Source organism: Saccostrea echinata, unplaced genomic scaffold, assembly GCF_033153115.1.
Source record: "Saccostrea echinata isolate AGI-Se365-2 ecotype Australia unplaced genomic scaffold, CSIRO_AGI_Sech_v1 ptg000042l, whole genome shotgun sequence".
Taxonomy (NCBI): Eukaryota; Metazoa; Mollusca; class Bivalvia; order Ostreida; family Ostreidae; genus Saccostrea; species Saccostrea echinata.
This window is the reverse complement of record NW_026889791.1, coordinates 4,240,365-4,259,390: the sequence shown is the minus strand read 5'-3', so window position 1 is coordinate 4,259,390 and position 19,026 is coordinate 4,240,365. Positions and strand designations below refer to the sequence as shown.

General features: G+C 34.0%; 2 protein-coding genes across 2 annotated transcripts; one reads left to right on the top strand and one right to left on the bottom strand.

Annotated features, from left to right (window-relative positions):
* LOC133201047 (glutamic acid-rich protein-like) lies at positions 1 to 3,770 on the top strand. Its single transcript, XM_061336850.1, has 9 exons — positions 1 to 51; positions 401 to 475; positions 704 to 792; positions 906 to 951; positions 1,094 to 1,171; positions 1,393 to 1,473; positions 2,335 to 3,300; positions 3,513 to 3,632; positions 3,747 to 3,770. The coding sequence occupies exons 1-9, from the start codon at positions 1 to 3 to the stop codon at positions 3,768 to 3,770; spliced, it is 1,530 nt and encodes a 509-aa protein (XP_061192834.1).
* Positions 3,771 to 7,392: 3,622 nt separating this feature from the next.
* On the bottom strand, positions 7,393 to 18,464 carry LOC133201046 (solute carrier family 23 member 2-like). Its single transcript, XM_061336849.1, has 11 exons — positions 18,339 to 18,464; positions 16,364 to 16,521; positions 14,549 to 14,652; positions 13,064 to 13,125; positions 12,243 to 12,424; positions 11,818 to 11,938; positions 11,482 to 11,650; positions 11,009 to 11,262; positions 9,320 to 9,593; positions 7,776 to 7,871; positions 7,393 to 7,670 (listed from the first exon to the last, which is right to left on the bottom strand). The coding sequence occupies exons 1-11, from the start codon at positions 18,462 to 18,464 to the stop codon at positions 7,393 to 7,395; spliced, it is 1,824 nt and encodes a 607-aa protein (XP_061192833.1).
* Between the last annotated feature and the right edge of the window lie 562 nt (positions 18,465 to 19,026).

Sequence of the window (19,026 nt, the reverse complement as noted above, 5' to 3'; positions counted from 1 at the left end):
ATGGATATGGATGAGATTTTAGATTTTGGGGAGGATGCTGTCACAGATGTTGTAAGTGGGCATTCATACAAATATTAACTAAACTGATTTAGATTTCTTGTAAAATTTAGATCTACGCATAGTTGTAGAACGCTTTTAAGTCAATTAAAATATATATTTGATTTACATGAAAAGCTAAGTTCCAAAAAATGTACATGTACGCATAAAATATGTACTACGCTTTATCTCGGATCGAATGATCTTCATTTCTGCAAGCTTTTTATTGAAAGAGGGAGGGTATTCATTTGTAATTAATACAGGTTTTCAGAATATGTCTTTATTTTGTATCCATTCTATCACCCCTCTGCGTTTTGAATTTTAGAGATATATGTTTGTTTACCCATTAAATGATTGTTTTCAGGACTCAAAGCTGAAGATCTTAAAATTTGATTATAGTTGGGCTGATGCCGTTGAAGAGCATGAGAGGCTAAAGGAGGTAAATATACGGAGTAAAATGCGTAGTAGTTTCACTGCAAAATTTTTTTATAAGGGAAAAAAATGTCAATGATTTTTTTTATTTGAAATACAAATGATTTCAGTATTAGAATACTTGTTACATACTTTTAAATAAAGTTTATAATTAGCGTTCTACGGGGGAAAATAGAATAGAAAGTAGTTGTCCAGGTAAGTTGCAAATATGGCTATTTAAACTTTGATATTTCAGACGCAAAAGCAGCAAGAAGAAATGGAAAGAATGCTAAATAAAGAGATTACAGGAGAAGAAACTGGAAACAAAAACATTGACAAGAGCAGGTACAGATTTAATGTTGTCACTGTTTCTCAGCACTTATAGTTATTCTGACATATTTTCCGCTTTCTTATATGAAGTTCTGAGACTTCCTATAACGTTGTATTTCTCTTCGCAGAGAAGAAACAGTTCTCAATTTTGGAGATGAACCGGTTAGAGATTGGGTAAGTGCAGTCTGAGTTACACCGTGAAATTAAACGCGATTTTACATTAATAAAATCCACAACACTTCATCGGTGTGTACATATATCACATAAATGTATTCTACACATTTTCCTATGTACATGTGTTCATCTTTACCTTCAGAGAACAAAGCTCCAGATTTTAAAATTCGACTACTCCTGGGCTGAGAGGGTAGAAGAGGAGGAGAAGAGAAGAAATGAGGTATTTCAGTCTATTCAGATTTATACAGTTGACAGGTATTTTATTGGTGTCCATGTGTAATTTTGGTAGTCTCCATTATTAATCAGCATCTAGATAAAATGAACCATGTTGTATCTGTCTTACCTAATCAGAACAGGTTTTAAATGAAAACAATGAAATAAAAACAAAAATATACACTTTTAGTCTTTTATCATATTTTTTATGCTTCAATTTGTTTATAGGGAGCAAATGTTGTAGAGCGGAGTTTTAACTTGGAGAAAAACCGACTTGATCAGACTCGTAGAAGTAGACAGCAGATACATGTAAATAACTTCAGGTAAGGGACGCAATTTTGTGTAACATTCTTTGAAGTCTATGCTGCCCAAAATCTTGTGAAAGTGTGATTTTATCATAGCATCTTGTATTTTGTTGTTTTTAGATTCAAATCAATTTGTTCCTGGTAAAATTGCAATAAATTTTCATTTATTCTAATTTAAGAAATTTCATTTTTCTTATTATATATAGACACAAAAGTAAAAATTTGAAGAGAATTAAAAAAAAAAAAAAAGCTTGTTTGATAGGTAAATTTCGCGAAAAAATGTTTTTACCTGAAATAAAACCCATACAAGCTGTTTTACAAATTTCTATAACATGCTTTTTGAGTATCCTACGTCCTTAAATTTTCAGCTCTAGTTTTCGTTTTACAGAAGATCAGACGAGTCTCTTTCTCTGATATGAAATACATGTTTGTATATCTCAAAATAATCCAAAAACCGTTTTTTCCCCAATTGTTTTGTGAATCTTCAGTTTTTGTAATAAAAGGATCCGAAAGATAAACCTTATAAGGTTTAATAATAATAATGAAGAATAAAAATCCTAACCCTGTTTGGGTGTAATACAAAGAGCTATATTAATATTTTAGTGAAAGAAGACACGAAACAAAAAAGCTTGCAAACACTGCAGTAAAAAGAAGAAACTATCCTCGGAAAATAAAACAAGAGGTAACGTAAACGCCATATATGTAAATTTCTCAGATACTTTCTTTTTATTTCATGAATTTTGTTTTAAATCAAAGCTGGTATGGGAACAGATATTACAAAATTAAATGATAAAATGTTATCAATGAAAAAGAATATAGAAATACTGAGTACATGTACAGTGTACATTTACACTTATGTTTATAGGCTGTCAAACCAACATCAAAAGAACAAAAAAATAATGTGCAAAAATATAACAAGAAAGAACTTCCTAATGAGGGACAACAGAATATAAAACTCGAGGTTGTCACGAAGGACGAGAATTCAGAAGAACTGGAGTTAGCACATGTTCAAGTTGTCACTGGAGGAAAGAATTCAGAAAAGTTGGAGATAGTACATGCACAAGTTGTCACGGAGGAAAAACATTCAGAAGAGCTGATGTTAGCACCTGCACAAGTTGTCATGAAGGAAAAACATTCAGAAGAGCTGGCGTTAGCACCTGCACAGGTTGTCATGGAGGAAAAACATTCAGAGGAGCCGGAGTTAGCACCTGCACAAGTTATCACAGAGGAAAGGCATTCAGAAGAGCTGGAGTTAGCACATGCACAAGTTGTCGCAGAGGAAAGACATTCAGAAGAGCTGGAGTTAGCAAATGCACAAGTTGTCACGGAGGAAAGACATTCAGAAGAGCTGGAGTTAGCAAATGCACAAGTTGTCACGGAGGAAAGACATTCAGAAGAGCTGGAGTTAGCACATGCACAAGTTGTCACGGAGGAAACACATTCAGAAGAGCTGGAGTTAGCACCTGCACAAGTTGTCACGGAGGAAAAACATTCAGAAGAGCTGGAGTTAGTACATGCACAAGTTGTCAGAAAGGAAAAACATTCAGGAGAGCTGGAGTTAACAGTAGAGCAAAGTCCTTCAGATATCACAGATTCACTGAAAGCACCGACACAAACTACAGAGAAGAAGATAGCATATTCAGAGAGTGATGAATTTCTTAAACAAGATCACCCAGAAAATGAGACTCTATCCAGACAGGAAGCAGAGAAAAATAAGGTGGCAGTTAAGCAGAAAGTTATAGAAGATCAGAAGGAAACAGATCCAGAGAGTTGTGAGGGAGGAAGGAAACAGGAGAGTCCAGACATCAGGAAGATAACAGTTATACAAGAGGTATTAGAATTATTAATTTACAATCCTTAAATAATTATCAGCTGTAATAGGTAGAACAAAGGCAAACTAAAGGCAACTACCTAAAATTCTTCAAGGTGTTCTAAATATAATATTTCTTTGCTCTCTTTCTCAAGATAGATACATGTAATTTTATTTATCGTATTTAGAAAAGATAAATGGTTACATTTAGCAACTCTTCATTTCTTCCCCAGCTTCTGAAGGACAACAAAAGTAGTGAAGACAATAGCGATGATGATGATGATGATGATGATGATGATGATGGACTGTTTGGGCCTAGAAAACTCTTCTTATTTAGTGTAGATTATTTTAAGGTAAAAAGTTATGCTTATTAATTTCTACACCCAATTTTATTTTGTTTTCTTAATTGTGTGAATGAAAGTTTTTAATCCTTATTTTCTAAACTTTATACATTTGACTTGTTTTAGGTCGACGAAAAATTTGTCTGGTAAGAAGAAATAAGAGCCCAAGGAAGGAAAAGAAAAAGTTGTTTAAAGAGAAAATTTAAAAAAATGTGTCTGATGAAATGAAATAAATATCAATTATTTACTGAATCAAGTGTTGATGATTTATGGAATCAATGAAATACATGTATATGTAGATAACAAACAGTATTCAAGCTCAAAAGTCCATTAAACATTACAAAATAGGTGCAGAGCAAACACGGACCTCCAAAACATCAGAGGTGGGATCAAGTGCCATGGAGGAGTGAGCATCCCCTGCTGACCGGTCACACCCGCCGTGTGCTCCTTGTCATGATCGGGAAATAACAGAAAAATCCGTCGACAATTCAGTGTGTAAATAATGGCCTAACAATTAGTATAAAAAACGTCAGTCAGCATTTGACTCAATGATAAATTGTATTTGCTGACAAGGTCATTGTGTCGACCATAGAACTTACGAAATTATGACTTTAAACGAGACTGCTGATATTCTTGTTTCATCAACTTGTTTGTCAATAATTTACCTCGTTTAAGAAATTGTACGTACGTAGAGCATGCTCTTGCGTATCGAATCAACTGAGAGATATAAACCCCGTATGCAGGTGATGAAGGTTTATTGCTGCATAAGTAAGGGAAGTTGACGATTGAAAAGTTAAGGTCATCACGTTTATTATAAAGCTTGGTTGTTAGATTACCATTAACGTCTTTTTCAAGTAAAATATCCAAATATGAAACAAATGTGTCAGACTCTGTAGTATCTTTTATCTCAAGCTCACCGGGATATATCATATTGACATAAGAATGGAAATAACCATTGTTAATTGACAATACGTCGTCAATATATCTAAATGTCGGGTTGAAGGCGACAGCAAGTGTTTTCTTCTTTTCACGTATAAGATGTTGGACAAATTCTGCTTCATATGAATACAAAAAAGGTCTGCTAATAACGGGGCGCAATTGGAAATTCCAATAGATTGTTGAAAGATCTGGTCTCCAAAAACCACAAAGATATTGCCAATCAGAAACTTAAGCATCTTTTTAATGTCAACTTCAGAGTACTTGTGTGTACAATCAGAATGTTTTTTATCAAAATAATTTTCCAAATGACCAATGACAAGGTAAGTAAATTTACGAGTTCTATTTTTATTGAAAAAGCAGCTGTCAATGATATCAAAAAGCCTGGATTTTAATTTATCGTGGGGAATGGTTGTGTATAAAGTTGAAAAGTCGTAAGTTTTTAAGCTGTTGATTCTGGTAAAATCTTGTGATTTCAAATTTTCCAAAAGTTCCTTGGAATTTTTAAGTATCCACATCTGATTTACACCACTTCTCGAATATATTGTTTCACAGTACTCTTGAAGTTTCCCCTTCACTACTGTTAATATCTTAGTGAGGAGTAAAGAAAGAGGCTTGGTTGAACATTTTACTAAAACCCGCTATGTAATTTTGTAAGGATTTCTATGAAGTTTCGGAATCCAATATAGATATGGTAATTCAAATTCATTTTGGTTGTTTGGAATATTAAAAATATTCATAATTGACATATGATTTTGAAGAATTTCTTCCTTAGAAAGAGAACTATGAGTATAAGTTGGATTACCACTTGTATATTTAAATCTAAGTGCCTCTAAAATACATTTAATATAATGGGCCTTACAAACAATTAAAGACAATGCTGTTACCTAATTTGTCAGCAGGGACCAGTACGTACTACTGATCATGTAATCTATCCAATTCTTTTTTCACTTCTGGATTATTGAATACAGAAGGATAGATGGTTCTCATATTGCCCCTCAATCTTTTAATGCGCGATTTTAACATACATCTGATACATTTAATCCATTCTGACAATGTGTCAAGGTCTTCTTTTTCATGTCTGGCCCATCGCCTGGCGTAATCCTCTACAGAATCCATAATATTTATGAAATTCCGACGCCAGTTGAAGGATTGGGGTAAATTATTTACATTGTAATATAGTGTTAAAATTATTTGTTCATTCATATAGATCTAATGAAACAGGGTGGTAATTGGATAATGAATAAATGTAGAAAAATTCAATCAGAGATAATTCAGTTTACTGACGAAATTTTCTTCGATCTAAAGCCAAGGTGAAGCCACATATCTTCTGTTCATATTTTCCAAATATCTGTCAGATTTTGTGTTACGTGAACTCCCTTTTAAATGATTTTTTGGTGTGTTCTTAAGGTCAGACGTTCCTCGAATATCTGTTATGTATTTCTTTGTATAAATATTTTTAAAAAATGTTCATCATCACCATTAATTTGTGATTTTCAAACTGTTTTTAAAAATGTCTTTAAAAAGAAATACCCCCAAATTTATTAATTGCCAATTCAAGTGATTTCTAATAGGATTAACATCATCCTTTCGTATCTTGCACAAATGTCTGCTAAAGTACCTCATTTTTTTGTGAAATGTCTGACATGGTACCTCAATTTTTTGTGAGTAAACTTACTAAAAAAGTAAATAAATACTTTAGTACAAATTCTTGAGGCAAATTGTATATGAACGTGCTGTCTGACCTAACACTTCATTCACAGGCAAATTTGTTGTCCCTATGTTCTTTTCATACATGTATTTTAAGTTTTTCTACATATAATAGTTATTTTATATTTATTGAAACAACAGATATTTGATTTTGGGATCTCATAATTCAGCATTTGAAACTCGCTTGATTATCTCATTTTAAAATCAGTCCGAGATAATTCATTCTACTACTAGTACATGTATATATTTCCAATGTCAGATTTACATATGTAAGGAAATTTGAATATCGCCAACGATTTGAAGAATACTGAGTATATAGGATTTCCACTTTAAAAAAAAATTAAAGGGGGGGGGGGCACAGCCAAACACTATATAAGGTCATTCCAATTTTTTTCTGTTTAGCGTCCATCCATATATCCAAAACCTACCTACCTATTCCCAAGAAAAAAACACAGAAGCCAACATCAATAAATAAATAAAACACAAACTTTACAATCATAAAAATGACGCCATTCAAAGAATTTTATTTCATTAATCTATTTTTCTCGAAGAAAGATCTATTCTTTAGAAAAATCAAGGCAACAAATGCTTAAAATAAATCTAATACGACATATTGTACACAAAAAAGAAGAGAGAGGACAGAAATCAAAGATTTCGACCTAGAGAATCAATGTCAGAACGCCTGATTTTGTTTGTTTGTTTTTTTTCCCTGATAATGTGTGTCAAAAACCAAGGCACACACAGACGCTAAACATAGAAAAAAAAACTTGGAAGGGCCGCATAGCTCAACGGTCTATATTCAACAAAAAACCATAGCTCGCAAAAATTTTGTCTCGCTAATATATACCAAATATCTATCTCGCGAAAATAAGGTGTCGTGAAAATATAGTGATCTACAGTAATATCAACGATTAATAAAAAGTTTTTATAGTCTTAAATTTACCGCTAACTGAGTACAATGTAGTTCATGCAGCTCATATACAGATTCACCTCATGAAACAGAATATGATGCACCGTTTCATGCATGGTACACGACCACATTGCTGGTTCCCTCGGACAAACAATATCTAAGCTGATTGAAGCCATCGCTGATTTTGATGAAGACATGACCAGTGTCTTTTCAGTACTACAGTTTCTCTGAGAGATCACTGCTGCCATTTTGTTGTACTGGTTTGGTGTCAGTGAGGACTATGTCAGGATCATACTTCTTTTGAGTCCTACTTTTCTTACAACAGTTTAGTGGACTTTTTGAGAATGTTGGGGATATTGGAAAATATGCACAGCATTTCAATCGTTTCAATAACTTTGTAACTAGAGGCATGTTATATTGAACTGGTTTTCTTCTCTCCAGACTTAAGTCTAAAGTCTCCCTCCATTTTAATAGTCCACGTTCTTCTTTCGACCCTGAAACAATTTTGCAAAATGTGATACTAGTATTCAAACAGCTAATTTTTTTTCAACGCAACCTTTTAATCTTTTATACGGAATACAGAAGGACTGTAAGCTGACCTGGTACAGTATTGTCCAGAATAAAGCCGATGACCCCACCAACAAACATGGCGGTAGTAAGCAAGACCTCCAGGACCTGGTCAAGATCGTCACTTCCTGAAAGAAGAAAATATAATTCGAATACCAACAAAAAAACAAACAAACAAACAAACAAAACCACACAAACAAACAAAAAGCCAAAACAAAATAATAACACGACGGTCAAACATGAACTTAAAATTATAATTCTGATCATCTATCTTCAAAAAAAAAAATCCGCCATATCCAAATACAGAACTCTGTCTTCAAAAATTGCTGAATCTTACCAAAGATTAACATTATTCGCCTATCCACTTTTCGTGTAAAAACTTACAGCGATTTTTAGTATTTAAACGCTGCTTCACGTTAAATACAACAAAGGGATACCTAGAATGTCTCTACACTACATGAAACACTAATATTCTAACAAACAAACGTAAGGTTGACTTGATCTATTAGCTTGTTTCTTATGTAATAAAAAGATCTTTCTTTTGCCCGAAATCTGATAATTTAAACAATAAAATGCTTTCTTTGGTTGTTAGTATGGGAATTAATGTTGTAGCTGTTGCAGAATATTTTTTTTTAATTTTTTTTTAACAATAGCTGCAACATTAATTCCCATACTAACAATCAAAGAAAGACATTTTATTGTTTATATTTATATCTGTACAAATAATCATCTAAATTAGCCTTAAGTAGGATTAAGTAGATGAAATATTGTATTACGGGTATGTACGGCATTGTACGTTTCATTGATGCAAGAGCCACTGCTCAAGAAATTTATGCAGGTGATATGCTTAGTGGTGTTTACTAACTGATAAACGACAATGGTTTTCTTAAGAAATAAAGGAGAAAATATTTCAGTGGATGTAAATATTTTGTAGTTATGCTCCAGTTGACGATATTTTTGTAGTTATAGATGCAGTAATTTAAGATATTTTTGTAGTTATATTGCAAAGGAAGATGCCTTAATTTCCAAATATTTACATTTTTAATTGCTTTGTCCGAGATAAATATACAAATAAAGAAACAGTTAGCTTTATATCCTTATAAACCTATTTGCGCAGCACACGACAGAACTGCGTTTTCGATGTGTGTGGCTTAGTTTAGTACTGAGCGGACCTTGCAGACTTAGATTTCTAAGTATTGAAAAAAAAATTAACGTAAATACACATGTACATTGTATATTATTTTCTTTTTATGAATAAAGGATCAGATAAAAACGTAAATATAAGGAATAATTATCTGGGTTTTTTTTTGTTTGTTTGTTTGTTTGTTTTTTTTTTTTGTTTTTGTTTTATGATGATGTTCAGACAGTTTGCTTGCGTCATAATTTCATGCATAAACAACGCCTTCGCCTTTATGGAAATTATCACATGATAAACTGATTGATCACATCATAAAACAAAACAAAAATAAAAATAAAATAGGTTATTTCTGAAATACAGCCTGTGAACGTTCAAACTTCAGCAGGACTTTTAATTGATGAGGTAAATTTCAATACACTTTTTTAATGTTCCACTTACCAGTATTAATAGACTTTGGGTTCTGAAGTAACCACTGCGGGATCATCAGACCCAGTATCATCGACAAAGCTAGAATTGTCAGATTTCTGGTAGATGACATGTCCATAAACTGAAGCACGGAAATCCCAACTGCTCCCACCATCCCAAACACTACCGTCAGAGTCCCACCTATAATGGGATCTGGGATCAGTGTCAGTACCGCCCCGAATTTACCGATAATGCCACTCAGGAGAAGGACAATCCCAGCCACTTGAAAAACACGCCTACTCGCAACCTGCCAAATTAAAGTATTACAAGTAAACTTTTTTAAATACTTGTACCTACAATATATTTATGATTGCATTTCAGCGCTAAACAATACCAAACTTTCAGAAAAAAGCTTCTGAAATAGATATCGGAATAAATGTATTGTATATTATTAGTTACCAGGCGCGTAGCTGCCTATACGCAAATACGCAAGTGCGTACACATCATTTTCAGAAAAAAAAAGATAAGAAAAAAGAGAGAATTATTCGGAGAAAAAAATCTCAGTACCATCCAACAAATATTCGTGTTTCAAATTAATCTGTGTCATACTGTGTCGATTTAAATTTTAAATTATTATGGCTGTATGATAAAATTTGAAATCTTTAATTTAATAACTGCCAAATCCAAATAAATCATTCATTATTTTGTCATTGTTCTGTCATACATTGATATTTTTTTCAAAGATCTTTGAAAAATTAAATTTCAGTCACATCGTTGAATGCTATGATCTACTAGTATGATTTGCAATACGATATTTTTTTGTTCATAATTAAAATTTTGTATACGTGTTTTTAAACGTTACGAATGATTATATATGAATATGATACCAATTAATAAATCGGTAAAATTTTTAGCCTCAATTATATGTACAATAAGTTTCCATGGAATATTAATTTTCGTTAAAACAATAAATATTACTATGTCTTTTATTTCCTAAACAAAAACTAAATGGCATAATTTTTATATTTCAAGAAAATGAATGAAATATTTGGTAAACCTCCGGAGCTTCTGGGCCCTCACCAGCAAGCACGTAGTATCAGGGGAGCTACTTATTCCCAAAACCTAACCTTTTACTATTGAAAATGAACACTGAAAGGGTGGACCCCCACTGTTTGTTGCACCATTGTTAAATCATGGTAATTTGGTAATGTATTAATAAAAATTTGGTTTGTGAAAGATGGACACCCCCTCCCCCCCCCTCCCTTTCAACAAACACACACACACACACACACAAGAAATAGAACTTCGAATTTTGACAATCTTCCTTTTTCGTCCTTGCTTGATAAAATTTTTAAAGTTGTAATTTTTTCCTTGCTGGCAAAAGCTATATTACGTGCCTGACCAGAGCCCTTAAACACTGAGGGGAGGAAGCTCAAGACTGCCCCCACCCAACCCCCTGCCGTTCTCTGCGTACACATCATTTCTATCCTGGCTACGCTCCTGGTTACACAGTCAGTTAGGGACCTAATACGGAGTCATACAGGGTGTGAAATTGAAATCCGTATTGGGCGAGGCGAAGCCGAACAATATGCTATTTCGTTTAAACAGATATTCCCCATCAATTCTTGTGGATTAATGAAGGCACTATGCACTCATATTCTTTTTTCATATTATGATTTTTTTATCATACTGCCAGAAACATTTTACATTTCCAGTGCATACCTTTGTTATTCCAATAGCTCCAATATTTCCACTGTATGAAGTGGTAGGATGCCCTGCTCCAACCATACCGGAAATGATGCTAGCAAATCCTTCAGTGGCTATTCCACGGTTGACTGCATGAGGCGGTGGTGCCTCGGCATTTGACAGCCGAGCGGCGGCAAAATAATCTCCCACGGACTCGATAATAGATGATATAGTGGCGGCAAGCATTCCTGCAAATCCTGCCACCGAAGCCGTGGGTATGCCGAACTGAACTAGTGAAACAAAATAATTAAAGCTTTGGTTATTTAGAAATTTGAGCCGATCAATGTGGAAATCGATCAAGTTGCTGTTGAGGGATTTCAACCATTCTATCCTCTCAGATCATATAAAATATATTGCAGAATTAATTATAAATACAATTTAAAAGGTACAAATGTAATCAAAATGTGCAAATATTATTTGCATTTATAACAAATTTCTTAGATACGTACATGGATATGGGAAATAGAACCACGGCATGGTTTTGAGTACGTCTAGCCTGGCGTCTGTACGCGCGAGATTGGTGCTGGATTTGTTTTGGATGACAATTTTTGGAGGAAGGACGTCCGTGACTGTAAGAATATAACTAAGCAGCCAACAGATGGCGACACTGAGAATCACCTACAAGGATAGCGGAGATAGAGGCTAAAAAATCATTACCAGATCAATCACACTGCTATAAAAAGTACATGTATTGGTGACATAGCTCAGGTTAAAGGAATGTTTAAAAAGTTTTAAACTCATGCAATGGACTATAATATTTATAATCCAGGAAAAAAACCACTCACTGGCATAAGCTGGAAGATTGGGTATCTTGTTATGTGGCATTTTTTGGCTTTTGAAAAACTTGGTAAAGGAATTTTGAGGCGGCCCAGGTATAAACTGAATACTGCAATCAGCACCAACGTTCTGATAAGAAAATTAAACAAGCTGCTTCAATTGAAAATGACTAACAAAGATTAATAATTCTTATATTTGCTTTAGGGGTCAACCTCAACGCAAAATTGCACAATATATTATAATTATGTTATTATATATTTCAATGACACGTAATGCTATAGGAAGTAACCAGATTTTATCTGAACTTTGACCTTGATTACCCTTGACCTAGCATTCAATTTTGCAGAATATTATTCTATCATGTATAGTTCAAAACAAAATGACTGATGCTATACTTGAGTATTCAAACATTTAGATATACATGCACACTTACAGCATGGCTATTCCCCAGTGGTACTTGTTGATATCGGCTGCTACACCTGTTAGAGAAAGGCCTATCAAAGAAATAGTAGGAGCTATGGTGAGGGGGCCAATGAACTTAAGGAAAAACCCCATCAGGCCGGTACATCCCAAGACAAGCTGAATAACAGAGGCCAACATCAAATTGCCTTGAATCTGTCAATCAAAATTTTGTCTGAAGTAACACAGATATCTGATTGAGGAGGTGTATATCTGATTGAAGAGAAAAGAGATCTTACTGAGAAAAAAAAAACATTTGATATCTAAGTGAGGAGAGCTGATATCTGAAGGAATAGTAAAAGTTCTTATTTAAATCACCTGATATCTGAGTGAGAAGAGTAGATATCTGAGTAAAAACGTTCTCAATAACATCAGCAGATATCTGAGGGGCGTAGATATCTAATTGTATAGGGCAGAGGTTTCAATGCAGACTTAGATATCTGATTGTATAGGGCAGAGGTTTCAATGCAGATTTAGATATCTGATTGTATAGGGCAGAGGTTTCAATGCAGACTTAGATATCTGATTGTATAGGGCAGAGGTTTCAATGCAGACTTAGATATCTGATTGTATAGGGCAGAGGTTTCAATGCAGACTTAGATATCTTAAAAAGAGTTCTGTCTCTGAAACGTCTGGATAAAAGATATCTTAATTGAGAAACTGCATGATTTTTGTGGGCAAGTAACCATAAAAAAGAAAATTCCTTTCTGAAGTTGCAGTAAGTTACAAACTGACATACCCTGGATTTACTGCTGAGTAATCAATAATAATTTCTTCCAGTAAAAAAAATGTTACCTCGCGCATTCTTTTCTGCCAAATGTCGTCTCTGTCGATGATTGTGGAATTGTAATTCAATTCTGAAATACACGTATATGAAGTGTAGTGGTCCTTAAAAAGTTCATATACTATTTTAGGAATGACTCTAATTCTTGGCCAAATTATTCGAGTATAACCTGGTTTGGGTCAGTTTACGCTTTATAATCCGCGAAGCGGATTATAAAACAGCGTAAACTGACCCAAACCAGGTTATACTCGAATAATTTGGCCAAGAATTAGAGTCATTCCTTATAATTTAATTCTAAAATCATTAAACAACTGTGGGTGTAAAATTTCGTTGCTTTTTATTAGTTCAAATTTGCCGCTCAATAATACAACCCTAGTAACGGAAGTGATGGGAAGCGAGGGGAGGTAAAAACTGATACATAGTCAGAGCAGCCATGTTGTTTGTTTACATGTGGTAAGATCCAAGTTACTGTTTGAAGTTAAAGGTACATTTATTAAATCTGGAATTTTCCATGAATCCCGAGGACTGGAAATGAGAGGATTGCATGGATACAGACGATTCAGCTGGTTGTCAGGGGGGTGTGTCCCCATACCAAACCAGGTTATACAGAAATAATTTAATTTTGTTTGTATTCTAGCCTCTGATTGGTTAATATCCAAAAAGGAACACAAATTATTTCTGTATAACCTGGTTTGGTATGGGGACACACCCCCCTGACAACCAGCTGAATCGTCTGTATCCATGCAATGCTCTCATTTCCAGTCCTCGGGATTCATGGAAAATTCCAGATTTAATAAATGTACCTTTAGCTTCAAACAGTAACTCGGATCTTACCACATGCAAACAAAAAACATGGCTGCTAGGACTATGTATCAGTTTTTACCTCCCCTTGCTTCCCATCACTTCCTTTACTAGGGTTGTATTATTGAGCGGCAAATTTGAACTAATAAAAAGCAACGAAATTTTACACCCACAGTTGTTTAATGATTTTAGAATTAAATTATAAGGAATGACTCTAATTCTTGGCCAAATTATTCGAGTATAACCTGGTTTGGGTCAGTTTACGCTGTTTTATAATCCGCTTCGCGGATTATAAAGCGTAAACTGACCCAAACCAGGTTATACTCGAATAATTTGGTCAAGAATTAGAGTCATTCCTAAAATAATTTGTGTTCCTTTTTGGATATTAACCAATCAGAGGCTAGAATACAAACAAAATTAAATTATTTATCTGTAAACTACACAACTTCTTCAAAGGTTTGGTAATTATTACGTTTTTGTATGTTTTTTGTGGAAACTGGGATATATCTTTCCTAAATCTTTAGGACTTTTTTCTAATTTAGGTATTTCTTTTTTAAAATTCATCATCATACTTAGAGAGAAGGGGTTTAAAAATATCAATGTCCGTGAATTCAGTAGCAAATGTAACTGACATTACAAAACTATTGAGGGTATGAGAAAAGCCCAAAAGTTTATGGTTGATTTCGGTAACTTACCGTCAACATTTAGCTCTTGCTCTGTGCACTTCCATTTGTCTAGCGCCATCATAGCTATAATTGGGGCGATAAAATTGTGGGATCCACCCTGTATGATCCCTAGTCTGAAAAACGAAGAATTACATTATCGCTGTAAGCAACATATATTGTTCACTGTCATCATACACACTACACACAAGTTTTTGCTCATCAAATAAAAAAAAAAACCATAAACAAAAAAGAACAAAACAAAACAACAACAAAAAAAAAAAACAACCAAAATTAAAACACACACACACACAAATAAAAACAAAAACCTGTTCTGTCAAATAAACAAACAAAAACAACACCAAATATTCCAAAAAAAAGAAAACAAACAAAAAAGGAAGAGGATAACATTAGCCATTGCATTTTCCTGTCCAAAAAAGTTACAAGTCATATCACTGAACTTTTGTTAAATGGACTATTTTGTATTGCTCTCTTTATGCTGTCTTGGCGTTGTGTTATATTTGTGTGCAAGTTTTACATGAATGCCTGGGACATTTTCACAGCTTTCAAGGAGCACAGATACGCGTTTTTAAATTTATGTGCATTCCTTGTGTTAAAGGTGCATTGCTATTTTGTTTACAGTTTTAAATTCAGTTTAACGAACAATTCTTAAAATTCAATGATAACAGCATTCATTATAAAATTTCATCAAACATCTGTGTTGGGCACGAGCTCTGTTGCTGTAAATAATAATGTATACGTTTTACCGGGTGTGTTCGATTTACTTACTATACACACATAAAACTGAACACGACTTATCTGGTGTGTTAGTTTTGCTTTTTAACACATTTCTGTTCTGATTTTTCTAGGTTACAGCTGAACATCTTTTATTACATTTTCAACAGAGAGAGTAAATAAAACCATCCTGACAGAAACTAAAACTGCCAAGTTTCCAAATATATTTATGTTGTTCAAATCCATATTTACAATGTAATCACTGTCACTGTAGCTCAGTCGGTAGAACTCTTGCTGCGTGATCGAAAAGTCATGGGTTCAAACCCCGGCCGCGACTGACCTTAGCTGCAGATTTGTAGCTCGCTGGTCTGGATAAAAAAAACTGGGATGGACGACGATGGTCGTCTATCCCAATTTTTTTCAGACCAGCGAGCTACAGATCTGCAGCTAGACTGAACTAAGTTAATAAAGGACTGTTCATTCACCAAGCGCTCGGCACTCTGACGTGAAGTGATCGAAAGTCCACTTCAGGGCAAATCTTTTCAATTTCACGCGACTATCTTTGCAGTGCTGTAAACCAATCGTTACTATATATATACCAAACAGCATAAATTTTGATAAGAGACAGATTTACATGTAAGTGGCATTTGGTGCTATAGTTTTGAGTTCAACCAAGGGCAAAGTATTTTATTGATACAAATTCAGAAGTAGTAGATAGATCCAGCAGATTTAAATATGACCCCTTATCACGTATTGAAGTTGGAAATGTCGGACCTAATCATATATATTTTTCTGATAAAATGAAAAACACAACGCTATATATGGAGAGTTCCCGGATCATTTGACTTTACTTGTCTCATGTTGGGATGGACTTCGTTTGGGGATGAGAAAGTTTGAATGACGCCAGGTGCCTGCTGGGTTAGTCAAGTTAGCTACATGTACATGTAGTAAGCTTTTAAAATGGAAATAAAAGATTTAAAGCGTCTCCCTTTAAGGAATCAAATTTCGTCATGGCAGTTAACTTATATTGGTATACATGTAGGTCTGATTATACGGTATGTTTTCGGTCATGGCTAAGAGAAGGGCAAGCCACACAAGAAGAAGTAGATGTACCTGACACCGAACGTTGTTTGTAGAAGGGTCGCCACGCCACACATAAACATGGAAATACACAGGAGCTGGGCGCGAGCGTCAGAGTTTGTGCTGGCACATAGCTGAATGGTTAAAATGAAGGGAATAGACAGTGTGCTTCCCAAAGCCAGAATAGCTTGCTACAAATAAAAAAGAGGAACATTATGTCAGAATAATATACATTGTCATAAAGAAGAAAACTTTGATGAGACTGTTACTCGAGGTCTACTGGTGTGCACATGCATATAATAAGGAAATATGTATCTAAGTATATCTTAGTATAGTCTCCTTGTGTAAAAAAAAGTCTAATCAGACCAAATCTATAGGATGAGTAGCGTTTTACAAGAATTTAAAGTATTTTCTATTCTTAGTAACCATGGCATTTCCGTTTGTCGAAATCAAAAACCTATGAAAAGAATTAGTACCTTGGTATAGTTTACGTGTGTACCAAGTCTTATTGAAATTTGACCAAAACTGTAGGAGGAGTAGCGTTTTGAAAATTGTTTATAGATAGACAGACAGATAAAAACCAAATCTTCTCAACTTGAAATGCTGATTTTCATGGAAAAAACTACAAATGCACATATCAAATATTATAAACCTCCCTTGATCATAATGGTTTGAATAACATGGAATTTTTTCACTTAATTCAATTAATAAGCTTTCAATTTCTCGTATAAAAGATTTTAAGAGGTATAATTTAATAAACTTTCCAAAGCAAAGTAAAAATTCTGTACATGTATTTTTGAACAAAACACTGGATACAACTTTTTTTTGTGTATTGGAAATATTTTTAATCCTACGAATTTCGCATCCTATACTTTCAAAAAATAGCCATAGGGACCCATTGCTCTGGCCTAACAAAAGCAGGTTTTTATAATATTGCATCGGTATCCGTGGAGAAGCTCTGACTGCTTGTTTAAATTTGAAGTCGGGCTGGAAAATCTCGTAGTTTTGAGCACAGCCTATTTTTGTTGCTGAGTTTCCTTAACAGAACTTTGAATGTTAATCTTATTTGTTCCTTATTACATTATACTGTACCCTTGTGAATTCATACTATAATTATTAAACATTTTGACCTCATTTCTTAAGTGTATTGATCATTGGTTATCACGCAGGCACATAAACAACTTCTCAACAAAGTAATGGAATTGACAACCATTTTGGGGAGTGGGGTGGGAGTGAAGCTTTAGCCATGAAAAATACATAGTGTAATATTTCTTATTTACATTTTGAATTGCAGTGTTTCACAAACATTCTTGTGTTTTTGCGTTATAATGGTTCATAAAGCTTTCAAAAACATGGTATTGTAGCTGTAGATAATCTAAATATCAGCAGGGTCTACAAAAGGTTTCAAATCTTTTTGCCTTTCGAAATGTACTTTTTGAACTGAAAGATGAAATCTGATACGTATTGACCAAATGCACAATAAATCTCGACTAATTTGGGTGGTGACACTTTGTAAATTTACAGCCTTGTGATTGTTTGTTTGTTTGTTTTCTTGCAATCGCATATTATTTGTTATTTACTGAGGGAAAATAGGTACATCTGTACGAAATTTTATTACACAAAAGGTACATCTCACCTAGATATATATACGTTATGACAAGGCAATTGTCTACCTCTTTCAATCAAAATCTCAAATTACCCCCCAGGCACTGTTAATGACGCTTGATATAATTTCAAAAGTATACATGTTTTTCTTTTCTTGCAAGCTTCACTTTTAATTAATGCCTATATTCAATCCAGTCTTTCAGTTTTTATAGTTTTCTTTTCTAAATGTTAATTGACAAAATGAACTGTTGAACTTTCCCCGACTTTTACTACATATTTTTATTCCTTACATTTAATACCCTACTGAAGAAAATAGAAACATAAAGAGATCCTACGGAAAAAGGTAAATTATCTTTCGCTAAACGAAAAAAATTCACAGTAAGTTTTTTTTCTTCATATTTACCTGCAATGCAAATACGAAAGTGAGAAGGGGAGGGGGAGTGTCCTCCACACTGTAAACGATCCGCTCCTCTCGATCCCCATTACTCCTCGTTACTCGTCTGTCTCCCTGTCCTTCCTCTTCCTCCATTTTTCCCCTGTTATATGTACAAAGTGGAGATTTAAGCATTTCCTCACTCATATCAAACACTTTGAAATGCAAATTAGCATGTACAGCAAATATTTGGCCCTCTTGATAAAAATGACCAAGTACACGACGTTAAGACAATATACGTGTATATAGCTCTGTATGGTCAGTGTTACCGTCCTGGGGGAGATTGCTCACCTCACCGGCTGCCCTCTTTTGTGTTAAACTGTTTGATAAAGTTATCTATTCAAAAGAAATTCTTTGAGGCATACAATGTATTGTAAAACAGAGCTAAAATAAACACGAACACAAACTGGAAAGAAGACTTCAGAATGGGGGATCATATGTAGATCGAGATGGAACCTTTTTTTCTCTTACAACAATTTGAATTGTGAAAATTTGCAAGACGAACAAAAACATACATTTTCCGAGTTTTATGATTTTTTAAACTACTAATATTAAGGTATTCGTGTAAATTCATTAATTCACTAATTGTCAATTATAGTATATATAATTTCGAAACATGGTACTTCATACACCATATAATAGTATAAGGGTAGAAGAG

Coding starts and splice junctions, on each gene's coding strand:
- LOC133201047 (XM_061336850.1), top strand. CDS start 1: ATGGATATGGATGAGATTTTAGATTTTGGGGAGGATGCTGTCACAGAT. Junction 52..400: donor AGGATGCTGTCACAGATGTT/GTAAGTGGGCAT, acceptor GATTGTTTTCAG/GACTCAAAGCTGAAGATCTT. Junction 1,474..2,334: donor GAAGTAGACAGCAGATACAT/GTAAATAACTTC, acceptor TTATGTTTATAG/GCTGTCAAACCAACATCAAA.
- LOC133201046 (XM_061336849.1), bottom strand. CDS start 18,464: ATGGAGGAAGAGGAAGGACAGGGAGACAGACGAGTAACGAGGAGTAAT. Junction 9,594..11,008: donor GAGCTATTGGAATAACAAAG/GTATGCACTGGA, acceptor TTAATTTGGCAG/GTTGCGAGTAGGCGTGTTTT. Junction 7,671..7,775: donor TCTGGACAATACTGTACCAG/GTCAGCTTACAG, acceptor AAATTGTTTCAG/GGTCGAAAGAAGAACGTGGA.